This window comes from Theropithecus gelada, chromosome 10, assembly GCF_003255815.1.
Source record: "Theropithecus gelada isolate Dixy chromosome 10, Tgel_1.0, whole genome shotgun sequence".
In the NCBI taxonomy this organism is placed as follows: Eukaryota; Metazoa; Chordata; class Mammalia; order Primates; family Cercopithecidae; genus Theropithecus; species Theropithecus gelada.
In genome coordinates this window covers 50,766,547-50,789,664 of record NC_037678.1, presented here as the reverse complement: position 1 = coordinate 50,789,664, position 23,118 = coordinate 50,766,547, and the positions used below count along the sequence as shown (strand labels likewise).

Sequence of the window (23,118 nt, the reverse complement as noted above, 5' to 3'; positions counted from 1 at the left end):
CTCTTAAAGGCCCTAACATATTCAGAATGGTAAACGAGCATGGCCTCAGCTTAAGGTCACCACCTGCATTAGCCCCTAACAAGAGCCACCTTGTCCTTTGAAGCAAGGTGTTTTTTCCTTTCTAGCTATGAAAGTCCTAGATGGCATCTTCTTCCAATAGAAGACTGTCTTGTCTGCATTGAAAATCTGTTGGTTAGTGTAGCTACTTCAGTTACTGTAGCTAGATCTACTGCCTTACCTTTTTTTTTTTTTTCCTTTGAGGCGGAGTTTTGCTCTTTTTGCCCAGGCTGGAGTGCAATGGCACGACTTTGGCTCACCACAACCTCCGCCTCCCGGGTTCAAGCGATTCTCCTGCCTCAGTCTCCTGAGTAGCTGGGATTACAGGCATGCACCACCCGGCTAATTTTGTATTTTTAGTAGAGACGGGGTTTCTCCATGATGGTCAGGCTTGTCTTGTACTCCCGACTCAGGTGACCTGCCCCCCTCGGCCTCCCAAAGTGCCAGGATTACAGCTGTAGGCCACCGTGCCCAGCTGCATTTTTATATTAGGAAGATGTCTGCTGGGCGCAGTGACTCATGCCCGTAATCCCAGCACTTTGGGAGGCTGAGGCAAGTGGATCACCTGAGGTCAGGAGTTCGAGACCAGCCTGACTAACATGGTGAAACCCTGTCTCTACTAAAATTACAAAAATTAGCCAGGGATAGTGGCAGGCACCTGTAATCCCAGCTACTTGGGAGGCTGAGTTAGGAGAATCGCTTGAACCTGGGAGGAGGTTGCAGTGAGCCAAGATCACGCCACTGCATTCCAGCCTGGGCAATAAGAGCGAAACTCCTTCTCAAACAAAACAAAACAAAACGGAAGATGTCTTCTTGGACCTGGCGTGGTGACTCACGCCTGTAATCTCAGCACTTTGGGCAGCCAAGGCGGGTGGGTCATCTGAGGTTGGGAGTTTGAGAACATCCTGACCAACATGGTGAAACTCTGTCTCTACTAAAAATACAAAAATTAACTGGGCATGATGGCGTGCACCTACAATCCCAGCTATTCGGGAGGCTGAGGCAGGAGAATGACTTGAACCTGGAGGCGGACGTTAAAAAAGTAATTGGTACTTAATTATTTTTTCTTTTGTATTGAGACAGAGTCTCGCTCTGTCGCCCAGGCTGGAGTGCAATGGCATGATCTCGGTTCACTGCAACCTCCACCTCCTGGGTTCAAGCAATTCTCCTGTCTCAGTCTCCTGAGTAGTTGGGATTACAGGTGCACGCCACCATGGCTGGCTACTTTCTTGCATTTTAGTAGAGACGGGGTTTTACCGTGTTGCCCAGGCTGGTCTCGAACTCCTAAGCTCAGGTAATTCGCTCACCTCGGCCTCCCAAAGTGCTAGGATTACAGGCGTGAGCCACCATGCCCGATCTATAAACGTATTTTAACACAGAAAAGGTAGAGTAAAAATTAGTATTACAATCTTATGGAACTATTGTTGTACATGTGGTCAGTAACTGACAAAACAAAGTTATGATCACACTATGTGGGTATAATCTATCTGCATAGGTACAATCACAATCTACCCTTTAGAACTGACTTCAAAGATTAAGGCCGAGAGGAATGGTGCGCACGCGCGCACACACAGACACACACACAGTGTTACAGAAAACAGCAAACACACACAAAAACAGTGATAATCTTTTTCCCTGATATCCCAAGTAGGAATTTACCCTGGAAATGAACTTAAGTGTAAGAAAAGAAATACCCCAAAGGCAATCAAAAACAAAATAAAAAAGCTCACGAGGCCAGGCACAGTGGCTCATGCCTGTAATCCCAGCACTCTGAGAGACCAAGGCCAGTGGATCACTTGAGGCCAGCCTGGGGAACATGGTGAGACCATCTCTGCCAAAAAAAATTAGCTGGGAGTGATGGTGTGTGCCTGCTACTCTGCAGGTTGAGGTGGGAGGATCATTTGAGTCCAGGAGCTCAAGGCCACAGTCAGCTGTGATCATGCCACTATACTGCAGCCTGAGTGACAGGGAAGTTTATGGGTAAACACCAGCAGTATTGGATGACTAGACATCATTGTTACATAATTGCAGGTATGTTAAAGGATTAACCGGAATTGGGTTTTACCTTGGAAAGATGTTTGAAGTATGTGAGAGGGGAGAAAACAGGCTGGGCAAGGTGGCTCGTGCCTGCAATCACAATACTTTGGGAAGCTGAGGCAGATGGATCACTTGAGGCCAGGAGTTCGAGACCAGCCTGGCCAACATGCTGAAACCCCATCTCTACTCAAAATACAAAAATTAGCCAGGTGTGGTGGCGGGCCCCTGTAATCCCAAGTAAGGAGGCTGAGGCAGGATAATTGCTTGAACCTGGGAGGTCGGAGGATGCAGTAAGCCAAGATCGAGCCAGTGCACTCCCTTGAGCCTGGGAGGTCAAGGCTGCAGTAAGCTGAGATCATACCACTGCACTCTAGCCTGGGTGAAAGAGTGAGACCCTGTCTTAAAAAAAGAAAAAACAGGCCGGGTATGGTGGCTCATGCCTGTAATCTCAGCACTTTGGGAGGCCGAGGTGGGCGGGTTCACCTCAGGTCGGGAGTTTAAGAACAGCCTGACCAACATAGTGAAACTCTGTCTCTATTAAAAATACAAAGTTAGCCGGGCGTGATGGTGCATGCCTGTAATCCCAGCTACTGGGAGGCCAAGGCAGGAGAATCACTGGAACCCGGGAGGCGGAGGTTACAGTGAGCCAAGATCATGCCATTGCCCTCCAGCGGCAACAAGAGGGAAACTGTCAAAAAAAGAAAGAAAAGAAAAGTGAGGCAAGCATGGACATAACCACGTCTGCATCTTTTTGACTGTAGGAACAAGAGTGTCACGAGGCAGCTGGAAGTGATTGTCAAGTAAACATTCTCAGGTATAGAACAGAAAGTACCAGAAAAACTTCCATATACACCTGGGTGAGAAAAAAAAAAACATTCAAAATTTATTTTCCAACAGACAGACAGCATCAGCAGGTACAACTACAGGGGTTTCTCCGTGGATCATACATTCACAAGGCATTATTAGCTCAACAGTGAGAAAGCCACTGGTGTGTTTTCTGTAACAATATCCACTTCACAGTGTAAACAGGTACTATTATCGTGTTCACTTACAATTCCAGAAGGAAAGGCACAACTTGGCAAAAAAAAAAGGGGGGGGGGGCGGGATCCTAAAGTCAGGTGCAACGATGAAGAACAACACTTTGGCTATTCGTCTTGGATGCATATTTCCATCAGGACCTTCCACATAGAGGGGAAAGACTTTTCTCCCAGAAGTTAGTTTTTTTTTTCTTTCTCCCTTCTTGTTAAACCAAGAGCAATGTTTCGTTTGCTCAGTATCACGTATACAAAAGGAAACTACACAAAAAAAGGCATCACAAAATCATCTTGAACGTTCACCTCTTCCCACCAATACATCAACTCTTAGGTTTTAGACAGGGCCTGGGAATACTTCAGCGGTCTTAAAATAGGAAAACAGACACTATGGCTACAAAAAATAAAAAATAAATGAGGTAGATAAATTAAAGCTTTCACACCCAGGACTTGCCTGTTCTAACTTCGTAGCCTTCATGAAATATTCAGCAAGAAAACAAACAAAACAAAAAATCTTCATAATTACTTGGCATAAGTCGCACCAAGGAAATTCAACAAAAACAATCAGTATGTGAACCTGTGATGGGAAACACGCCCTTCCACGAGTTTCTCCTCGAGCATGAAAACCCAGTTCTTCAATAGAGTAGGCACTGGCAAACTAAGTCACCTGAGATTCCCCGCTCAGGTGCCCACCTCTTCTGGGGTTCGGGAAGAGGAAGGCATCTAAGAGGTGTGGGGAAAACATTGGCACTCTCGGGGCTCCAACTGAACTTTATTTAAATAAGCAGCAACACATACATTGACTCCCTAAGGACTAACGTTAAGTCCATTTGAGGGCCTCCTACTTAAGTTTCTAAGGTTGAAGCAATTTTATAATTCTACAACCCTAGTTTGTTGTTGTTCCTTTTTTAAGTACATTCAAAAAAAACAAACAAGATGGGGACAGGATTGGGGCATATAAAACAGGTCCCTAAAGAGATGACAGACCTTGTCCTTTTACCCGCGTCCAGTTACCATATAAGTATACAGTACCCCTCTCCCCTCAATTAGGCTGTGTAGTTGTCTTTTCCACTGTTGTTCAGTAAGTTCCAACAATTCTACCTTGAAATAGGTAAGTCTTTGGAAAAAGTCATTCTAGGTTGTACAAAGGTTCTATGTATACGTCTGTTACAAGTAACAAAGCTACTTTGCAAGACCCGCTTCTTTCCAAAATAAAAAAAAAAAAAAAAAAAAAAAAAAGTGCCAGGCATGGTAGCTCACACCTGTAATCCCAGCACTTTGGGAGGCCAAGACGGGTGGATCACGAGGTCAGGAGTTCGAGACCAGCCTGACCAACATGGTGAAACCCCATCTCTACTCAAAATACAAAAATTAGCCAGGCGTGGTGGCACGCGCCTATAATCCCAGCTACTCGGGAGGCTAAGGCAGGAGAATCACTTGAACCCGGGAAGGGGAGGTTGCAGTGAGCCGAGATCAATACCACTGCACTCCAGCCTGGGTGATAGAGCGAGACTCCATCTCAAAAAAAACAGTCTGTATTTGTTTTGGTATGAATTTTTTTATTTTTTCAACTTTTTGCAAAGCAGCATAGCAACAATTGTGATTGTAGGACTTGCCTGAGGTTGTGGTCACAACCATCGTAAACATCATTTGCATATCAGTAAGAAAAAGAAAACAGGAGGAGATGAGCTCTTACAAAACAAAGCAGATTCTAGAGATTTCACGGTGTCTGCATTGCTCCTTCCACTCAAGTTCTCCCTTGCTTAGCTGACCGCAATCTTGTTTTCTTCTAGGAAGTGAGGAAACTGGTGTTTGGGAACGCCGTCAGTAGCACTTGGTTTTTCCACATCGGCACTGATACTCGATTGGGAGCCATCCATCTTGGAGACAGTGGCGTTACTCACAACGGAGGTGGCCCCCAAGGAAACAGGGAGGGTAGGAACCCCTCCACTCTGGATCACAGAGATCTCATTGGTCTTCACAGCCAGACCGCCATTGAGCATGCTGGTATACTGGTTCCACACCACAGGGTCCACATTCACCGAAGGGGCCAGGATTTCCTTGGGAAAGATTTCTGAGACTCTTTTTCCGTCCGTACCTAACAGAGCCATGGTGTTCTCAATGGCCAGCTTCCTTCCACGGCGGGCTGAGTTATTGTTCGCCCCGTGTGTCATGTAGTGAACCTACGGGAACAGGACAGAAAGGTTTTTATCAAAATAGAGATTTGAAGCTCACTGGCAAGCCAAGAATCAATCTGCATATGGATTTCATTCTACCCAGTGTTTTAACATATAGATGATCCTCGACTTACAGTGGGGTTATGCCCGGATAAACTCACTGAAAGTAGAAAATATTCTTAGTCTAAAATGCATTTAATACACCTAACCAGCCAAACATCATAGCTCAGTTTAGCCTACCTCAAACACGCTCAGAACATTTGCATTAGCTTACAGTTAGGCAAAATCATCTAATGCAAAGACTGTTTTATAATAAAGCATTGAAATAGCTCATGTAGGCATGACACAGTGGCTCACGCCTGTAATCCCAGCACTTTGGGATGCCGAGGTGGGCAGATCACTTGAGGTCAGGAGTTCAAGACCAGTCTGGCCAACATGGTGAAACCCTGTCTATGAAAAATACAAAAATTAGCCGGGCATGGTGGCACATGCCTGTAATTCCAGCTACTCGGGAGGCTGAGGCACGAGAATCGCTTGAACCTAGGAGGCAAAGGTTGCAGTGAGCCAAGATCATGCCACTGCACTCCAGCCTGGGTGACAGAGCAAAAGACTCCGTCTCAAAAAAAAAAAAAATTAGCTCATAGCTCATGTGATTGAATACTGTACTGAAAACTAGAAACAGAATGGTTGTATGGGTACCCAAAGTCTGATATCTATTGAATGCATCTCACTTTCATACCATTGTAAATCAAACCATCTTAAGTCTGCACTTTATATTTAGAAAATCAGATTTCTTATATCACCTAATGAGCATTCCTCCCCAGAGCAACCAAGATGGGGTTATAGTCTCCAACTGTCTCTGCTCCACCAATCATGGGTGTACCTATGTGAAAACCTACTATATGCTGGGCATTGATCCAAGTGCCAGGGTTAACTTTTTTTTTTTTTTCTTGAGTCTTAATCTGTCACCCAGGCTACAGTGCAGTGGCACAGTTCACTGCAGCCTCAACCTCCCAGGCTCAAGAGACCCACCCACCTCAGCTTCCTGAGTACCTGGGACTACAGGTGCACACCACCATGCCCAGCTAATTTATTTTTATTTGTAGAGACTGGATCTCCTTATGTTGCCCAAGCTGGTCTCGAACTCCTGGCCTCATGTGATCCTCCCACCTTGTCCTCCCAAAATGCTGGGATTACAGGCATGAGCAACCACACCCAGCCTAGAGTTCACATTTTTAAAATGCACAAACCTACACAGGTAATAAAACTGTAGAGTACACAACATGCACACCTGAGTAGAAGTAAAATGGGAAAATCTGAATATGCTGATTGTAACAATGTCAGTATCTTGATTATGCTACAGTTTTGCAAAGTGCTACCAATGAGGAAAACTGGGCAAAGCATACAAGGACATCTCTGTATTATTTTTCAAAAGTCCAGTGAAAATCTATACTTATTTAAGTAAAAATTTCAGTTAAAAACAATTTGTGGGCAGGGCACGGTGGCTCACGCCTGTAATCCCAGTACTTGGGGAGGCCGAGGCGGGCAGATCACCTGAGGTCAGGAGTTCGAGACGAGCCTGGCCAACATGGTGAAACCCCATCTCTGCTAAAAAATATATAAAAATTAGCCGGGCATGATGGCGGGTGCCTGTAATTCCAGCTACTCGGGAGGCTGAAGCAGGAGAATTGCTTGAACTCGGGAGGCAGAGGGTTGCAATGAGCCGAGATTGTGCCATTGCACTCCAGCCTGCGTGACAGAGCAAAACAGACCATACCCTGATGCAGTTGACATCTAAATATATAGAACATCAATGTCTAATAATTGCTACAGAGAAAAATGTATCTGGCTGGGAAAGCTACAGAAGGCCATGGTGGAAATAGGATGCTATTTAATCTAGGGTGGTAGGCGAGGCTTCCGCTAAAGAAGGGACCTTATTAGCATCTGGCTGCTTTCCTTAATTATTTTTCCTGTCTGGCTTTCAAATTCTGAAATCCTTTTCAGCTTCTTTTTTTTTTATTTATATGAATTTAATTTTTGTAGAGATGGCATCTTGCTATGTTGCCCAGGCTGGTCTTCAACTCCTGGGGTCAAGTGATCCTCCCACCACCACCTCCCAAAGTGCTGGGAGTACAGGCGTGAGCCACTGTGCCTAGCCCTTTTCAGCTTCGTAAGAGTTTAAAACTCTTAAGAGACAGGGTCGGCCGGGCGCGGTGGCTCAAGCCTGTAATCCCAGCACTTTGGGAGGCCGAGACGGGCGGATCACGAGGTCAGGAGATCGAGACCATCCTGGTTAATATGGTGAAACCCCGTCTCTACTAAAAAGTACAAAAAACTAGCCGGGCGAGGTGGCAGGCGCCTGTAGTCCCAGCTACTCGGGAGGCTGAGGCAGGAGAATGGCGTGAACCCGGGAGGCGGAGCTTGTAGTGAGCTGAGATCCGGCCACTGCACTCCAGCCTGGGCGACAGAGCGAAACTCCGTCTCAAAAAAAAAAAAAAAAAAAAAAGAGACAGGGTCTTACTCTCTTGCCCAGGCTTAGAGTGCAGTGGTGTGATCACAGCTCACATTGCACCCTCGAAACCGCAGGTTCAAGCAATCCTCCCACTTCAGCCTCCCAAGTAGCTGGGCCTACAGGCGCATGCCACCACGCCCAGCTAATTTTTATTTTGTAGTGACAGGGTCTCCTTATGTTACCTCCTCCCCACTCAGCCTCCCAATTAGCTGGGACCCAAGCATGCAACACCACGCCCAACTGATTTTTGTTTTTTCTGTAAAGACGTTGTCTCCCTATGTTGCCCAGGCTGGTCTCAAACTCGTGGACTCAAGCAATCCTCCCACCTCGGCCTCCCAAAGGAGGAATGGAAGGATGGAAGAACTCATCACGGATTGTGCCAATAAGGAGAAGACACTCGGCGCCCAGCCCCCATCCTGCTGAAAGCCCACACAAACCCACCTTTAAGTTGCCTTTGGTGGTAAAAGCTCGCCCACAAATGTTGCACACAAAAGGCTTCTCTCCAGTGTGAGTCCGCTCGTGGATCTGAAGAGCGCTAGCAGACGAGAAGTTCTTCCCACACCGTGTGCAGCCATGTTGCTTGGCCTGTCGGCGTGGCTGGGCTGCTAACAAAGGGGTCATCCCTGGGGACAATGTTGAGGGTCCCACAAACGTGCCAGGAACTTCAACCTTGACATAGGTTGGCTGGGCTCGGATAAACGTGGAAGGGAGACTGCTCCGACCTAGTACACAGAGGGGAAAATGCCAGACCTTTATCATCCAACATTCATTCTTTCTCTTCAAAGCCAAAGAGATCTTTACAGATAACTGCCTGCTAGTTTGAGAGTCTGGAGCTGGCTTTGTAAGAAATTAACACCTTGAAAGCACCTTAACAGAAATTAACACCTTCCTTTGAATTGTTTATCTGCGCAAAGAAGAAAGCCTCAAATGCTTGGGAAAAGGTACCACTTTGGGTTTTTTTTTAAGGTATGGGCAACATATAAACACATATCTAATTTAAGTTCAAATTTCTACATAAGAAACTACCTTTAAAGTATATGCCCAGACACCATCTTTCTTTGATTCTATGATACAGCTTTTCCCTTATTTTACCATTAATGACATCAACAGTCACCTCTCAGTAGATACGTGCATTTAAAATGGGTTCATCTTTCCCTGCTTCAAGAGCGGTTAATTTGTGAATATTACATCAGGCAGTGGGGCCTCAGAGTCAGGGAACCATGGCTTATTTCAGTGGTCAAAAAGCAGTGGCCACCTCCTCAAACATACTCTTAAGACATCCGTATACAGAATCAGTGTGGAGAAACAAAAAGAAAAAAACTATAACAAAATAGAAAGACTACCCCTATGTTCCAAGGGGCTCAAAGACAAAAATAAAAACCAACAAAAAAGGTATGATGCTGTCCATACCCGTTTTGCATTGACCACCATAAACAAAAAGCATGTTCGTTACTAGGATAGTGGCAGTTACTATTGCCCTCTACCCAGAAGCACAGAAAAGCTAATTGCCCTATAGAAGGGGCTGCTTCAAGTCATACTCTCCGTTTGTAAAGTTCAACCCAGGTTCCTTTTTGATGACCTTGAGCCCAAAATGGACATAAGTTAAATCCAAAGCTCTATCACCTTCCATCTCAGTGCGGCTGTTCTCGGAGCTCTCTGCTTTGCTCCCAGCATCGGGAGACTTTGACTTGATGCTTTCGGCTTGACTATTGGCCGGGGAGAGTGCCTGGAAGGATGTGGTTTCCAGGATGTCTGGGCTTCGGCTCTGATACTCCTGGTCTCCCATCAGCGAGGACGAGTCGTTGGTCAAGCCGTCGCTCTCCACGGAACCGTTTTCTCTGCTGCCCTGGCGCTGCAGGTTAAAAGGGGCAGGACCCACTTTCCCTGGGGCATCTAAGGAAGCCATCATGGCAAACCCTAGTGTGGGTGATGCCGAGTGGATGCTGGGAAGAGGCGTGGGGACCTTCGAGGAGCTGCTGGGAGCCTCCTGGGAGCTGACTTCCTCTAAATCGATGCTTTCGATGACATCATCATGGCAGATGGCGCCGATGCTGCCGTTCTCACCCACCGTCATTGGCTCAGAACCCGGAAAGTCACAGGGATTCTCTGGCAGGGGCGTGTTGGGAATCTGACCGCCCATGTGCATCCGAATATGCTGCTGCAGCATCACGGCGTTGGTGAACTTCTTCTGGCAGATGGGGCATGAATGCTGCGTCTTAATGGACGTATTGGTTCGGTGAACCCCGAGGTGTGTCTTCAGGTTACCTTTGGTAGAAAAGGCTCGGCCACAGATCTTACACTGGAACGGTCTCTCCCCGGTGTGGGTGCGATAATGCATCTTGAGGGAGCTCTGGCAGCTTAAGACTCGGTGGCAAATGAGACATTCGTTGGGATCAGTGGTGGCCTTGTCAATGTTCTCCACCAGCTGCTGCAATTTCAGAGTCTCTGACCCTGGCTCAGGGGTCCCACTCCCTTGGAAGCCACCAGCCCTTGGGGAATTATGGTTTGGTCCCACCCCAGGGAGTGTGGGTCCACCCTCACTTTCTGGAGAAGGCCCAGGCTGCAGGTCACCGGGCAAGGGGCCACCCGTGAGGTCCTTGGGATTAGTCCCCGAAGAGAGATTCTGAGGTAGCCCTACAGAGGTGGTTACAAGGACAGGTTTGCTGTCTAAGGAAAGACTCGATTCATCTATGGGGTCAGGTACAGAGAGTGCATAGGGGATGCCATTGCCAGCCGCCACTTTGTCCTGGAACTCGGCAAACAGCTGGGGGTTTGCCTTCACCTGGGGATGTCGGTGAAAGTGCACCTTGAGGTTGCCCTTGGTGGTGAAGCGATGACCACAGACAGAGCACACGAAGGGTCTCTCTCCAGTGTGGGAGCGGAGGTGGATCTGCAAGGAGCTATCAGTCCCAAAAACCTTGCTACAGTACTTACACTTGTGCTTGTAGAGGACCGCCTCGTCTTTGGGTTTGACATCCACCGCGGAGATGTTCGGGGGCTTCCCCTTCCCTTTCTTGGATGTGTCTAGCGTCACAGTGGAGAAAGGGCTCTGGAAGAGCACCGAGCCCGGGGCCTGAGGAAGCAAAGCACTCGGGAGGCGGGACATGACGTTCGGGAGCACCCGGGTCCCATCCGGCTTCAGAGCAAAGGGCGCCAGCCCCGGGGACAGGGAGCTGGTGGCAGAAGGGATGTTGGCATGAGGTAGCTTGGCTTGTTTCAAGGCATCCAGAGACAGACCTTGGCTTCCAGCTTTCTGGCTGAGCAAAGCCACAGCTGCAGAAACCTGCTGAGACATGTGGCTGCCCAAGGTCTTCAGAGTGTCAGCCCCTGCCCCACTTGAGTGGAGTGCGTGGGAGGCCCACATGTTCACCTGGATGCGGATCTGCTCAGTGAGCTGGATCTGCTGTAGCTGCTGCTGCTGCAGACACAAGATCTGCTCGAGGACCCACGGGATGCTGTTGGCGCCAGGCACGGGGGCAGGGAGTGCATCCGCGCTCCGCTGATTCACCGCCACCTTGGTGCCCCGTAGTGCCTGCAAGGTCACGTTAGTGTTGGCCACTTTGCCTTTGGCTAAATAGCTTATGTCCTGGGGGGTGGGTGGCAGGGCTGTCTCTGTCTTTAGGTACACCACAGACTCCGCGCCCGGCTTCTCCTTCACGTCCTCTGAGCTGCCGCCATTCTCCCTGTGACCGTCCTTACTGCTGGGGCTGGCGGGCTGGTGGCTCAGTACAGCTCTGGAGAAGTCTTCTGAAGGCACCGGCCCCTCGCTGTCATTCATGATGAGGACAGGTGGATTTTTAGTGCAATTTTTCTTATGTTCCAGGAACTCAGAGACGCTGAAGAACTCTGCACAGCATTTCTCACAGACGTGTGTCTCCTCCCGACGAAGCCGCTTTACTGTGGCTTCGTCCTCACTTGCCCCCTCGTCATTCCCCGGGTGGTTCACTGGAGCACCTATAACAAGAGAGAAAAAGCTAAGGACTCTGCCCAAGTAAAAGATATGGGGGGAGCTGGGCACAGTGGCTCACGTCAATCATCACAGCACTTTGAGAGGCTGAGGTGGGCAGATCACCTGAGGTTGGGAATTCGAGACCAGTCTGGTCAACATGGTGAGACCCTGTCTCTACTAAAAACAGAAAAATCAGCCAGTCATGGTGGTGGACTCCTATAGTCCCAGCTACTCGGGAGGCTGAGGCAGAAGAATTGCCTGAACTCAGGAGGCGGAGGTTGCAGTGAACCGAGATCGCGCCATTGCACTCCAGCCTGGGCAACAGACTTTTTTTGAGACTCTGTCTAAAAAAAAAAAAAAAAAACACGCTGATCCTTGAATTTCTTTTGTAACTGGGGCTTATTTACTTTAGGGTTAGTGCCAGCCTACACATTGCAACTCCGAACTTGGGACTACGTTTTAGCCAGATGCCAGCGTCCTTTACACAAGACGCCTGGCGAAGACTACTTCACTGATCTCACCTCCCCGCTGTCCTCTCCGGTATACCCCATCGCCAAGATATCAATGGAGCCTGGGGCCACAGGACAAAGACAGGCATACCTCAGACCCTGCAGCTGAGCCTAGGAATCTAAACCACAGAAGACATTCACACAAGCCTACAATGATCTGGGTTTTTTTGTTTGTTTTGTCAGAAACGTTCACAGCAGCAAAGAAGTAAATTTTTGCCCACCCACCCATAGTGTAAGAAGTATGCAGAATTTCTGTACGCCATAGAAATTAAGTGAAAGAAATGGGTTGCGCAACAATATGTACAACATGACCATTTTGCTTAAAACAAAACCTGTGTTTGAAATGTACAAACATGGCTGGGTGCAGTGGCTCACACCAGTCATCCCCGCACTTTGAGGTCACTTTTGAGAGGCCAGGAGTTCGAAACCAGCAACACAGTGAGACCCTGTCTCTACAAAAAAATAAGAAGATAAAAACAGCTGACCATGGCGGTGTCCATGTATATAGTTCAAGCTACTCAGGAGGCTGAGGCAGGAGAATTGCTTGAGCTTGGGAAGTCAAGTCACTCCAGCCCGGGTGACAGAGTGAGACCCTGTCTGAAAACAAAACAAACAAACAAACAAAGTACAAATGCACAAGGAAAAGGCCAGGAAGGGCTGGAGTGCAGTGGTCCAATCTTGGCTCACTAACCTCCGCCTCCTGGATTCAAGCTATTCTCCTGCCTCAGTCTCCTGGGAAGCTGGGATTACAGGCGCCCGCCACCACGCCTGGCTAATTTTTGTATTTTTAGTAGAGATGGGGTTTCACCATGTTGGCCAGGCTGGTCTTGAACTCCTGGGTTCAAGTGATCCGTCTGCCTCAGCCTCCCAAGGTGCTGGGATTACAGGCATGAGCCACTGCATCCAGCCAAATCCATGGACTTTTGACAGCACAGTCCACCAACAGGTTTCCAGGAAGGACTGATCTTGAAGCATGGCCTTAACAAACTGGTTTAATCTTTACTTATTTCAGACTGGGTCACAATATGAAGTCTTGCAAGGTATGTGTAGGCTGGGGGTGGGTCAGGGGAAGAGACAATATCCATGGGCAGGTCTGGCCTGCCAGAGTTAAGAAAGCTGGCCAGGGCCAACCTGGCCTTGCCTACCAATAACAGGTAGTTTTTGATAGGCAAGTGGGTTCATCCCTAAGAATGCCTACTGAGCACGCATAATCACGAGATGACAACCTCGTGATTAGATGATCAGATGCCTGGATTTACTGATTCAACCAGGACTGAGGAGAACAATGCCTTACAATAAAACAATGTAATGCCTCTCATTCCACAATACTGACCTCCTACTGTGCGCAAAGCAGGGGTTGGGGGCCCAATGGTGAAAAGATGAGCCCCATTATCTTCCTATAATTCAGATTTTGTACCCACAGATGCCCACACTGTAATCATTCAATCCTATTAAATATCAGCTCCATTTAAAGATGAGAAAAAGGCCGGGCACGGTGGCTCACACCTGTGATCCCAGTACTTTGGGAGGCCAAGGCAGGCGATCACCTGAGGCCGGGAGTTCGAAACCAGCCTGATCAACATGGTGAAACTCCATCTCTACTAAAAATACAAACTTAGCCCAGCGTGGTGGCGCATGCCTGTAATCCCAGCTACTCAGGAGGCTGAGACAGGAGAATTGCTTCAACCCGGGAGGCGGAGGTTGCAGTGAGCTGAGACTGCGCCGTTGTACTCCAGCCTGGGCAACGAGAGCGAAACTCCATCTCAAAAAAATAAATAAATAAACAATGAAAAAATAAAGATGTGAAAAACAGAGACTCTGAGAAATAATGTGACTTGTGCAACATAACAAAAGTTATTGAGAGATAACTTTTGAGCACTTACTTTGTATGTGGCCAGGTATGATTCTAAACAATGTATGTTATTATATTAACAACTCTGAAATAGAAACTATTACCCTATTTGACAGAAGGGGAAACTGAGGCACAGAGGACATGAACTTGCCCAAGGTAACATGTCAAGTAAACCGCAGAGCCAGTATTAAACCCCAGACATGCAGTTCTCACACCCTCTATTGGAACCCTTCATTTGTACCCTTCTGATCATGTTTCTTCTGTTAAGACTGCAACTCTCTCTTTCCTCTCAGAGATGTTAAGGTGGGACAGGAGAGCCTGGGAGGTTGCCTTGGTTAGGAAGGGGTGGGAGTAGACCACCCATTCCTGTCTTATTTCTAGGACTTCCAGAAGTTGCTCTGAAAGTGTTAGGATGCAGTGCGATGCTGCTACTTCCAGGTAGAGTTCCAGTAGCACAAACTCTCCTTAAGCCCCAATACCGCTGCGAATCTGCCTCCTTTCAATGATCAAGATAAAAATGCTCGTCAATTCCCAGAACCCTGGCAACTGTTTACCTGGGAACCACCAACTCTCAGATAAATAGTATCTATCTGTATGATTTCCCAAGACTGGAAACCAGTACTAAGTGGGAGTGTTAGGCGGCACAATCTTTCTAGAAAAGCAATTTTGACAATTATGTGTCAAGAATGTTAAGTGAAACTTTTTAAAACAGTTTCTCTTCTTAGGGAAGGAAATACGTATTACTGGTAGGAGTGTATAGATGGATACAGCTCTTTCAGCAAGTCATCTGGCAACATCTTCATTTTAGTACAATTTTCCTTTGACCCAGCAATTCCCGTTTTAGGAATTTCCTCGATATTCCTGCAAGGATTTAGGATAATGCTGCAAGGATTTAGGATATTCCTTGCAGCACTTCTCATGTTAACAAACAGCAACAAAAATGGATGCACCTTGGTCGTAAGATTTTGGTTAAATAAATTAGGGTGCAGAAAAAGCGAACGCTTTATAGCCTCCAGAAATAAAGGAGACCAAGGCTGGGCACAGTGACTCACACCTGTAATCCCAGCACTTTGGAAGTCAAGGTGGGTGGATCACTTGGGTTCAGGAGTTTGAGACCAGCCTGGCCAACGTGGTGAAACCCTGTCTCTACTAAAAATAGAAAAGTTAGCCAGGCGTGATAGCATGCACATCGCTGTAACCCCAGCTACTCGGGAGGCTGAGTTGGGAGAATTGCTTGAACCAGGACCCAGGAGGCGGACATTGCAGTGAGCCAAGATTGTGCCACTGCACTCCAGCCGGGGTAACACAGCAAGACTGTCTCTCAAAAAAAAAAAAAAAAAAACCTTTAATAAAGCCCATGCAAAAACATTAACCACTCCATTCTGCTTTTTAGAGGCCAAAAGCTAACCACCACCAACCTCTCCAAGCAAGAACAAAAACATACTTCATACTCTTACACCTTAAGGTACCTTGTCTTACACCTTGTCCAGCCCAGGTCCAGGCCAGCTTTGAATTCAACCCAACACAAATTCATAAATCTTCTTAAAACGTAAGATAGTTTTACAATTTGTTTTAAGCTCATCAGCTATCATTAGTGTCCATGTCTTTTATGTGTGACCCAAGATAATAATTCTTCTAATGTGGCCCAGAGAAACCAAAAGATTAGATACCCTTGCCTTAAGTCACTTTTCTGAGACGGAGTCTCGCTCTGTCGCCCAGCCTGGAGTGCAGTGGTGCAATCTCGGCTCACTGTAAGCTCTGCCTCCCGGGTTCACGCCATTCTCCTGCCTCAGCCTCCCAAGTAGCTAGGACTACAGGCGCCACCACCACGCCCAGCTAATTTTTTGTATTTTTAGTAGAGACGGGGTTTCACCGTGTTAGCCAGGATGGTCTCGATCTCCTGTCCTCGTGATCCGCCCGCCTCGGACTCCCAAAGTGCTGGGATGACAAGCGTGAGCCACCACGCCCAGCCCAGTCACTTATCTTCATAGCCAGATAATCAAACAAGCTCCTTTGTTTCTATTTTGCAGATGTGGAAAACAGGCTCAGAACTAAGTGGCTCAAGATGACATACTGCTTGCTAGTTAGAAGATAGAAGTGACTTAAATACTATTTAACGGCACTAAAATGAGTGGCCCAATTCCTAATCGTTTCTTCTAGAGCAGTCTCTCCCCTCTATGGGAGAAACTTTTTCATCTTGCCCCTCTATGGAGGCTTTTAAGTTATTTTTCCCTAATAGCTCCCCCCTTATAAAGTTCTAACATCACAAACATATTATATACATTTACATCCTTTGGAAGGTCACAAACCACTGTAATATCAATAAAATGTTTTCATAGCATTGGTGAAAATATCACTTGAAATGTATCACATGTGAAAATATATATGTCATGAGAAATTATCACATGAAAATATACATGTTCTGTTTAACAGGCATTTTTAAACAGGGGGTCTATGAAATTAGATAAGAAAAAAATACTAATTTTCACTTAGCTGAACTAAAATTCAACATTTCGTTCAATGATGAATATAAGGAACATACCACAGTGGTATTAATAGTTGTGACTTTGTCATCAGTGGAGACCACAAATATTTTCATACAGTGTTACAAGTTGTTACAACTTGGAAATTCTTGTTATCTGACGGGCTACTAGATCTTGTTATTTATTGTATTAATAAAGTAGCTGATATTACTAAGTGAAAAATGTTTTCATTTTTGATGACTATATTTCAATGTAATTTATTTCCTTGGTCGTCTATGTATTTTATACATTACACCGAGAAGGGATCTATGGCACAAAAAAGGTTAAGCTCCCTCCCCTAGAAGGATCCAGCAGTTCCCAAGAGTGATTTACAGCCTGAATACCAGCTTGCCTTTGCTGTATACACAAGCTCGCCTCTTCTGTAGCCTCCACCAGCAACATCCCACTTGAGTCTTAAAACAGGAGCAGCTCTGTTTGCTTGTGCAGTAAAAAGTGCTTCTACTACATCCAGGCCGCCACTGGTAAATACCGAAACTGTATTTGCCAAGGAGTAAGAAGATTCTGTTATGAACAATTGCTGGACATGCTTAAGTTAACCCCAAAGGAAAAAAAGCAAAGTTCAGAGGGATTACACAGCAACTAGCTCTTCCATTTCTCCACCCCACCCCCACCCCGAATTTTAGGAATGTTATCTTGCAGCATCTAGTTATCCAATAAGTTGGAAGAATGCAGTAAACCCAGCAGGGGTCTTAGATTCAATCACTGCCAAATGGATAGAAAATACTCTTACTATTGTATAGGAAGAAAGTTCATCTACTAGTGACCAATCAAATTCTGGAGACACTGAAATGCTTAAAAAGTAAAACCCGTATATCTTGATAAAAGCATTATGACTCAAGCTTATCTTTTTTTCATTCCTACATTTAAAGAACTACAATGAGTAGATTATGTAAAGCACACATCTTCTGCCCTCCCCCACCCCCAGGATAATTGCTTACCAAAAAACAAAAGGAAATTATGTGCCTTCTTAAGTATTTAACCAGTTGAAAGAAAAGTGCCTCTTTAGCAGTTTAATTTTAGCAGTCAAAAAGCCTTCAACTCAAGTCATAGAAGGCAAATTAGACTTTAAGTTTCTACTTAGTTAACATCTAAAAAAGGCAAAGTTTCAAACAGCCTTGAACCAAAACTCAGGGATTCTGCTGGAGAGGAAAAAAAAGAGTAAATGGCTCAAAGAAAGTTTCCTAGGCACTAAGGCGTGTGACCTCTTTTTGCTTCCAAGGTTAGGGAAGTGTCCCACTCTGCCCCAACTAGAGATCAGGCAAGTTTGTAAACTCCATCAGGGCAGGGGTTTTTGTCGCCTGTCTCCAGAGTCCCCCTGAACAAAACCTGACACAGACATACAATTCGTTGGGGCGGGGATTGGGGGGGATTGCGGTGACTGGTGATGCAGTTCTTATCTGGATTTAGTGGCTTTTAAAAATGTTTAGACATTTAAAAAAATAGTCAAAAGTACTGTAGGCTAAAGGTGATGAGGAAGAGAGAACTTCTGGAACTCTTTTCGCCATTCATTTTTCCAGGGTAGTACAACCCAGAGAAGCCAACCAAACTCCGACTTTGTTTTATTTCTGGGACCTCTTCATCTAAACCACGTGAAGACACATCCCAACATTTAAGATGGCAGAAGAGAAGCCACCAAACCCAACCCGCCAAGCACCAATCATGGCTCCCTTGTCAAAGATGCCAAAAAGAAAATCTCATCACATCACCAACTGGCCTAAGGCTATTTAAAAAAAAAAAAAAAAAAAAAAACAGTTCCTTGAACTCTGGGGCGAGGTAGAACAAGGCACCATGGGACATGAAGCAGGACAAGACAACACAGGCAAAGCCATTTCAAACAGGTGCTGCAATTTAAAATGAGTAAAAATATGACTATCAATTTTGGTCTTTAACTTCTTGAATTCAAGATAGCGCACTCAAGTCCCCAGCCAGGTGTCTGGCGGGCAGCACACTGCCGTTTCTGCTAAATTGCCTCAACTGGCAGCTCAACACCATCTTGACACAATAAACACAAATAAAAACATTTTGGTATTTTGAACAAAATTAGTACTGATCACATTCCCAATTCATAGTAGCCCTTCTACAGTTGAAATTATCTAAACAGGGCATTTTGTCACCACTATATAGAGGAGGAGCCCAAAAACTCAGAGAAAAAAAAACACCAAGCTGGCTTCAAGGTTACACAGCTGAAAGTCACACAGCCACACTGGAATGCGGATCCCATTCTAAAACCTGACTTCCTAGGCATCAACGTAAACTTCACATTTTAAAAAAAGGAAATGCTAACTGCCTTCTGCCTCCCAAGATGGTTCCCCAACCCACAGCCCAGGAGGAAACTCACCAACAGCAGCACGAATGACAAAGTATCATTTGCTTGTGCACTGCACATTTGTATTCAACAAAAGGAGCTGTTTGGCAAATTGTAGCTTCTCTCCCTATGGGAAACCCAGATGAAATCTAACGTAGAAAGCTGGCCTGAAACGTTAACTAACCTCAAAATCCTTCTAGCCAGCCTGGGTCATTTTGGTGAGTAATTGGAAATAGAAGTCGTTCGAAACTTGGGAATCCTAATCGTTGATGTTTGTAATCCAGTTTAGCACAAAGGGCATTTGAAACTCTTTTGAGAAAATGCTAATTTTTCCTGTATGTAGTGTTAGCCCCGCGACCACCTGCAGATTTTTTGATCTGTTAATTGATCGCCAGACGTCATTTTCCTCCCTCGAAAACTGTATTCTCGAATGGCTTTGCAAAATAAGACCAGCTCAATCTGCATTCTAAAAAATCATGTGAGACATATACATCCAAGTTAGGTATATATGTCTGAATTATATGTCTAACTATATAATTTTAGGCAGATCAAATGCAAACAACCCAAACGCAGCCATTACAAACGCACTGCTTGGGAAAACAACCTTCTGTCCCAAGGAAGAAATTGGAGGCTCTGCAAACACATTCTAGCCGCCAGGAGTTATTACCAAGAATTCCAGACTTGGCAAAGAACAGCGGGCACAGACGGCGATCACGCAGGCGACCGGCACGAATCCCCTGGGGTGCCCATCCTTGGCCCAGCCCAGTACTCTCCATTCACCCCCGCAACCGGTCCCATCCACCAGGTGTGAGCCAGCACCTGCGAAGGGACCCCGCCTCCCAGCAAAGGGCTATGCTTCAAGCTGGGCCTCCAGGGGGCGCCCGCGCGCAGGCCGGGTGGGCTGTCCGCGACAACCCTGGTGATCAATAGCCAACTCCCCTCCCTCCCAAATCGCAGTGGCAGCGCACGGCCAGGCCTGAGGTCTTAGCTCAGCTCAGGTTGACTGATTCCAAACTCCAACATCGTTAATTTCAGAAGCCCTCCCGTAACAAGCTTCCCTCCCTAAAGGTGCCAAACACCACCAAAAGCCCCACGTGTGTGCGCCCACCCAAAATGAAGGGGGAAGGGGAGGTCAGCGTAGGACCAGGGGAGGGGTCAGAGCCAGGAGCTCGCCCCTCCTCTCCGAAGGAAGCAGGCGGGCTGAGGGTTAACCCTTTTGTTCCAGGTGGGCCAGACCACGAAGCCTTCACGCTCCCCTCAACCCCCACCCCACCCCGCCCCCAACCAAGGCACAAAGAGAGTCCCTCCAGGCGCCTGGGACCTCGGGTGCGCGTTGCGCTGACCACCCGGCGCCCCGAAAACGCCCAGCCGTCCCCTCCGTCAAGTCGATCCTTTTAATTTGCCCTGGAAAAATGTTAAACGGGGGATTCTATTGACCTACTTGGGAAATGTATTACATTCGGTCTCCGACAAAAAGGGTGGAGGGTACGGAAGCCAAAAAGTGGCGACCGTCTTCTCGGGAAACCCCGGGCATCAGAGATAGGCTCTGAGAGTCCTCCGGGGTTACCGCGCACACCCGTCTGCTGCAGGGAAATTAGAAAGCAGGCGGGGAGCGCAGCGACGAACAAGGCCGGAGAGGAGGCTACAAATCCCCCCTCCCCCCACGCGCACGCTAAAAACTTATCAGGCGACAATTTGGCGGGCCGGGATGGAGACGAGATAGTGGGAAACCGCCTCGCTCCTAAAACCTCTGCGGTGAAGTGATGAAGTGGGAACAGAGTTGGCCCCGCCGCTCCCGGCGCGGCTGGAGTCCCGAACTCCCCTCGATCCGGGAAACGCTGGCCGCGGAAGCGTGGGCCGGGTCAGCCGCGGGAGTTCGCCCTGGCCCCCCACCTCTCCCCTTTCACACCAGGGCGCAAATGTGGAAAGCCGAGCGCTCCAGAAAAGCCACGCAAAACGGGAGGCCGGTGCACCCCAGCGGGGCTGCCGCGCGTCCGCCACCCCGGCCACTGGGGGCTCGCACCCTCCGGCTTGCCGCGGTTATTTTTAGGAAGTCGGAAATCAAAGATGGCTGGAGGTCAGGCCCCGAAAGGTTAGGGCGAAGATCGGCAGGCGGCGCAGCCCGGGCAGAAAAGGCGAAAACCAAAAAAGAAAAAAATTTTAAAGGGAAACATTGAGCCCTCCTCCCCCACCTCTCCGTTCCCTCCAATCCCCTGCGCAGCGCGGGTGGCCCGCACCCCAGCTCCTGAGGGTGGGAGAGGTCGCGCCCCCTCCCCCCACTTGGCCCGGGAGGGGCGCGTGCAACAGATCGTCCTCCTCCGGGGGGTCTTCCAGGGGTGCGCCCCTCCTCCAGCCTCCAAGAAAAGCCCCCACGGGCTGGTGGAGAGGGTGAGGATCCCCCGGGGTTCTTTCTTTTGAGAGCGACGCGAGGGAGGGGGACCTAAGTTACAAGAAAGGGGGGGAACACCAGTGAGGGGAGTGGGACCAGTTAAGTGAGGGGCAGAGGACAAGGAGAAGGGAACCTTTCGGGAGCGAGGAGAACGGAGGAGCGAGTGGGGGTCAATTTTATAATAAGGGGAGAAAGCTGGGGGTGAAACTTACACAAGAGTGGAAAAGAAAAAAGTGGGAAACGTGCAAAAGGCGGGGTGGTGGGGAGAGGAGGCGACCTCTCCTCCCGGGCACTGAGCCCCCAAATCTCGGTTCCTGAATTTGCGCTGGACGCCGCCCGCTCCCCGAAGCCCGCGCCCTCGAGGATCCCGCGTACGTCCGGGAAGCTCCCCTCCCCGGGCGGGCGCCCCAGCCCCACTCACCCAGCTCCCCCGCCGCGGGCGCCGCTGGGGCCGCATCTGCAAACTCCGGGGTCGGCTGCTGCGGCTGCTGCTCGCCCTGGTCCTCCTCCGAGTTGATGTGCTGGGGTTTCGCCTGCTTGCGCCTCGACATGGTGCGAGCATCGGGGCGCCGGGAGAGCCGCAGTTATTTGCCCTCTCCGCCACAAATTCCTGGAGTTGGGAAATTTACCCCCCTTCGGCCGGAACGCGCATGTCCCAGTAATTATTATTATCAATAATGCATTGCGATTTATCATGAGCCCTGACAGCTGATTGGCCTGGGTCCAAGACCTCAGAGATCATTTAAATAAGCCCTCATTGATCAGGGAGGGGCGAGGCATTCTGGGCTTTGTAGTCCGGGCCTACTTGTGACAAAGGCGTGTTCATCAGGGGAGCGCAGCTAATTAGCATCCGGGCTCAGATTGGCTGGGGCGGAGACGAAATCAGAGGGGGACCCATCCTCGCTCCAACTATCTGAGTCCTTGGAGAGGAGAAGAAAATGGGGGGAAATGCGTACTTATTAAAAAGTAGGAGCGTAAGTAAAAGTTTTGGAACGGGTGTGTTTGGTAGTATGCTCCAAAGATTACTTTGTAAGGTTGATGTCCACCAGCCGAGAAGGGAGGTCTCTTCACACTGGAATATTTTGGCTCAGTTTTCACATCTACACGCACACACACTCCCCCAAACCTGAGATGTGACCCGTGTCCCCTCCCATCTTTTTGATTACAAATGTTTAAGTTGAGTCTCGAGATAACTGAAGAATGATGAATGGTGGTGTTTTCGGCCCTCCCACCCATCTCAACTCTTAAAGTGAGCTCGGAACTTCCAAAATTTCAGATTACTCCACCACCACCGTGACTTACCTCTTTTAAAAGCTGATTAATAGCCTCCAGGATTCCTGTTCACAAAGACTGGTTTGTGGTTACGATGCGAACCTTGATTTTTTTTTTTTAATTTCAAAATGACTGGCTACTAAATATTAGAAATGGCAAATTATAAGCAAGCATAGTCAGAGATAATATCAAAACAGCAAGCAATTGCATTTTTTCCCCCAGGAGCCATAAATGCCTGATAACATCATATTTTATTACTGAGACAATGCTCTTGCATCTCCCATGGAATGGTAATGGGGCACGGTCACAGTATCTGGTTGTTACTAATCACTACTGGAATTTTTTTTGCAATACACACATTATTACAGAAAAGGTGTATCGTTCAAAGTGATTGTATCATTCTGACACATGATGCCTGGAATTTTTTAAAGTTGGGCTTGTGTGTGTGTATATATTACATGTATATACATTTATACCATAAATCC

General features: G+C 47.6%; 1 protein-coding gene across 2 annotated transcripts; it reads right to left on the bottom strand.

The window, feature by feature from the left end:
* Positions 1-3,334: 3,334 nt before the first annotated feature.
* SALL4 (spalt like transcription factor 4) lies at positions 3,335-22,027 on the bottom strand. 2 transcript variants are annotated; one of them, XM_025399716.1, is made up of 4 exons: positions 21,783-22,027; positions 9,438-11,768; positions 8,256-8,536; positions 3,335-5,308 (listed from the first exon to the last, which is right to left on the bottom strand). In XM_025399716.1, the coding sequence occupies exons 1-4, from the start codon at positions 21,910-21,912 to the stop codon at positions 4,889-4,891; spliced, it is 3,162 nt and encodes a 1,053-aa protein (XP_025255501.1). In that variant the 5' UTR covers positions 21,913-22,027; the 3' UTR covers positions 3,335-4,888. The 2 variants fall into 2 exon arrangements, with proteins under 2 accessions (XP_025255501.1, XP_025255502.1); XM_025399717.1 differs by having other exon boundaries at positions 10,749-11,768.
* Between the last annotated feature and the right edge of the window lie 1,091 nt (positions 22,028-23,118).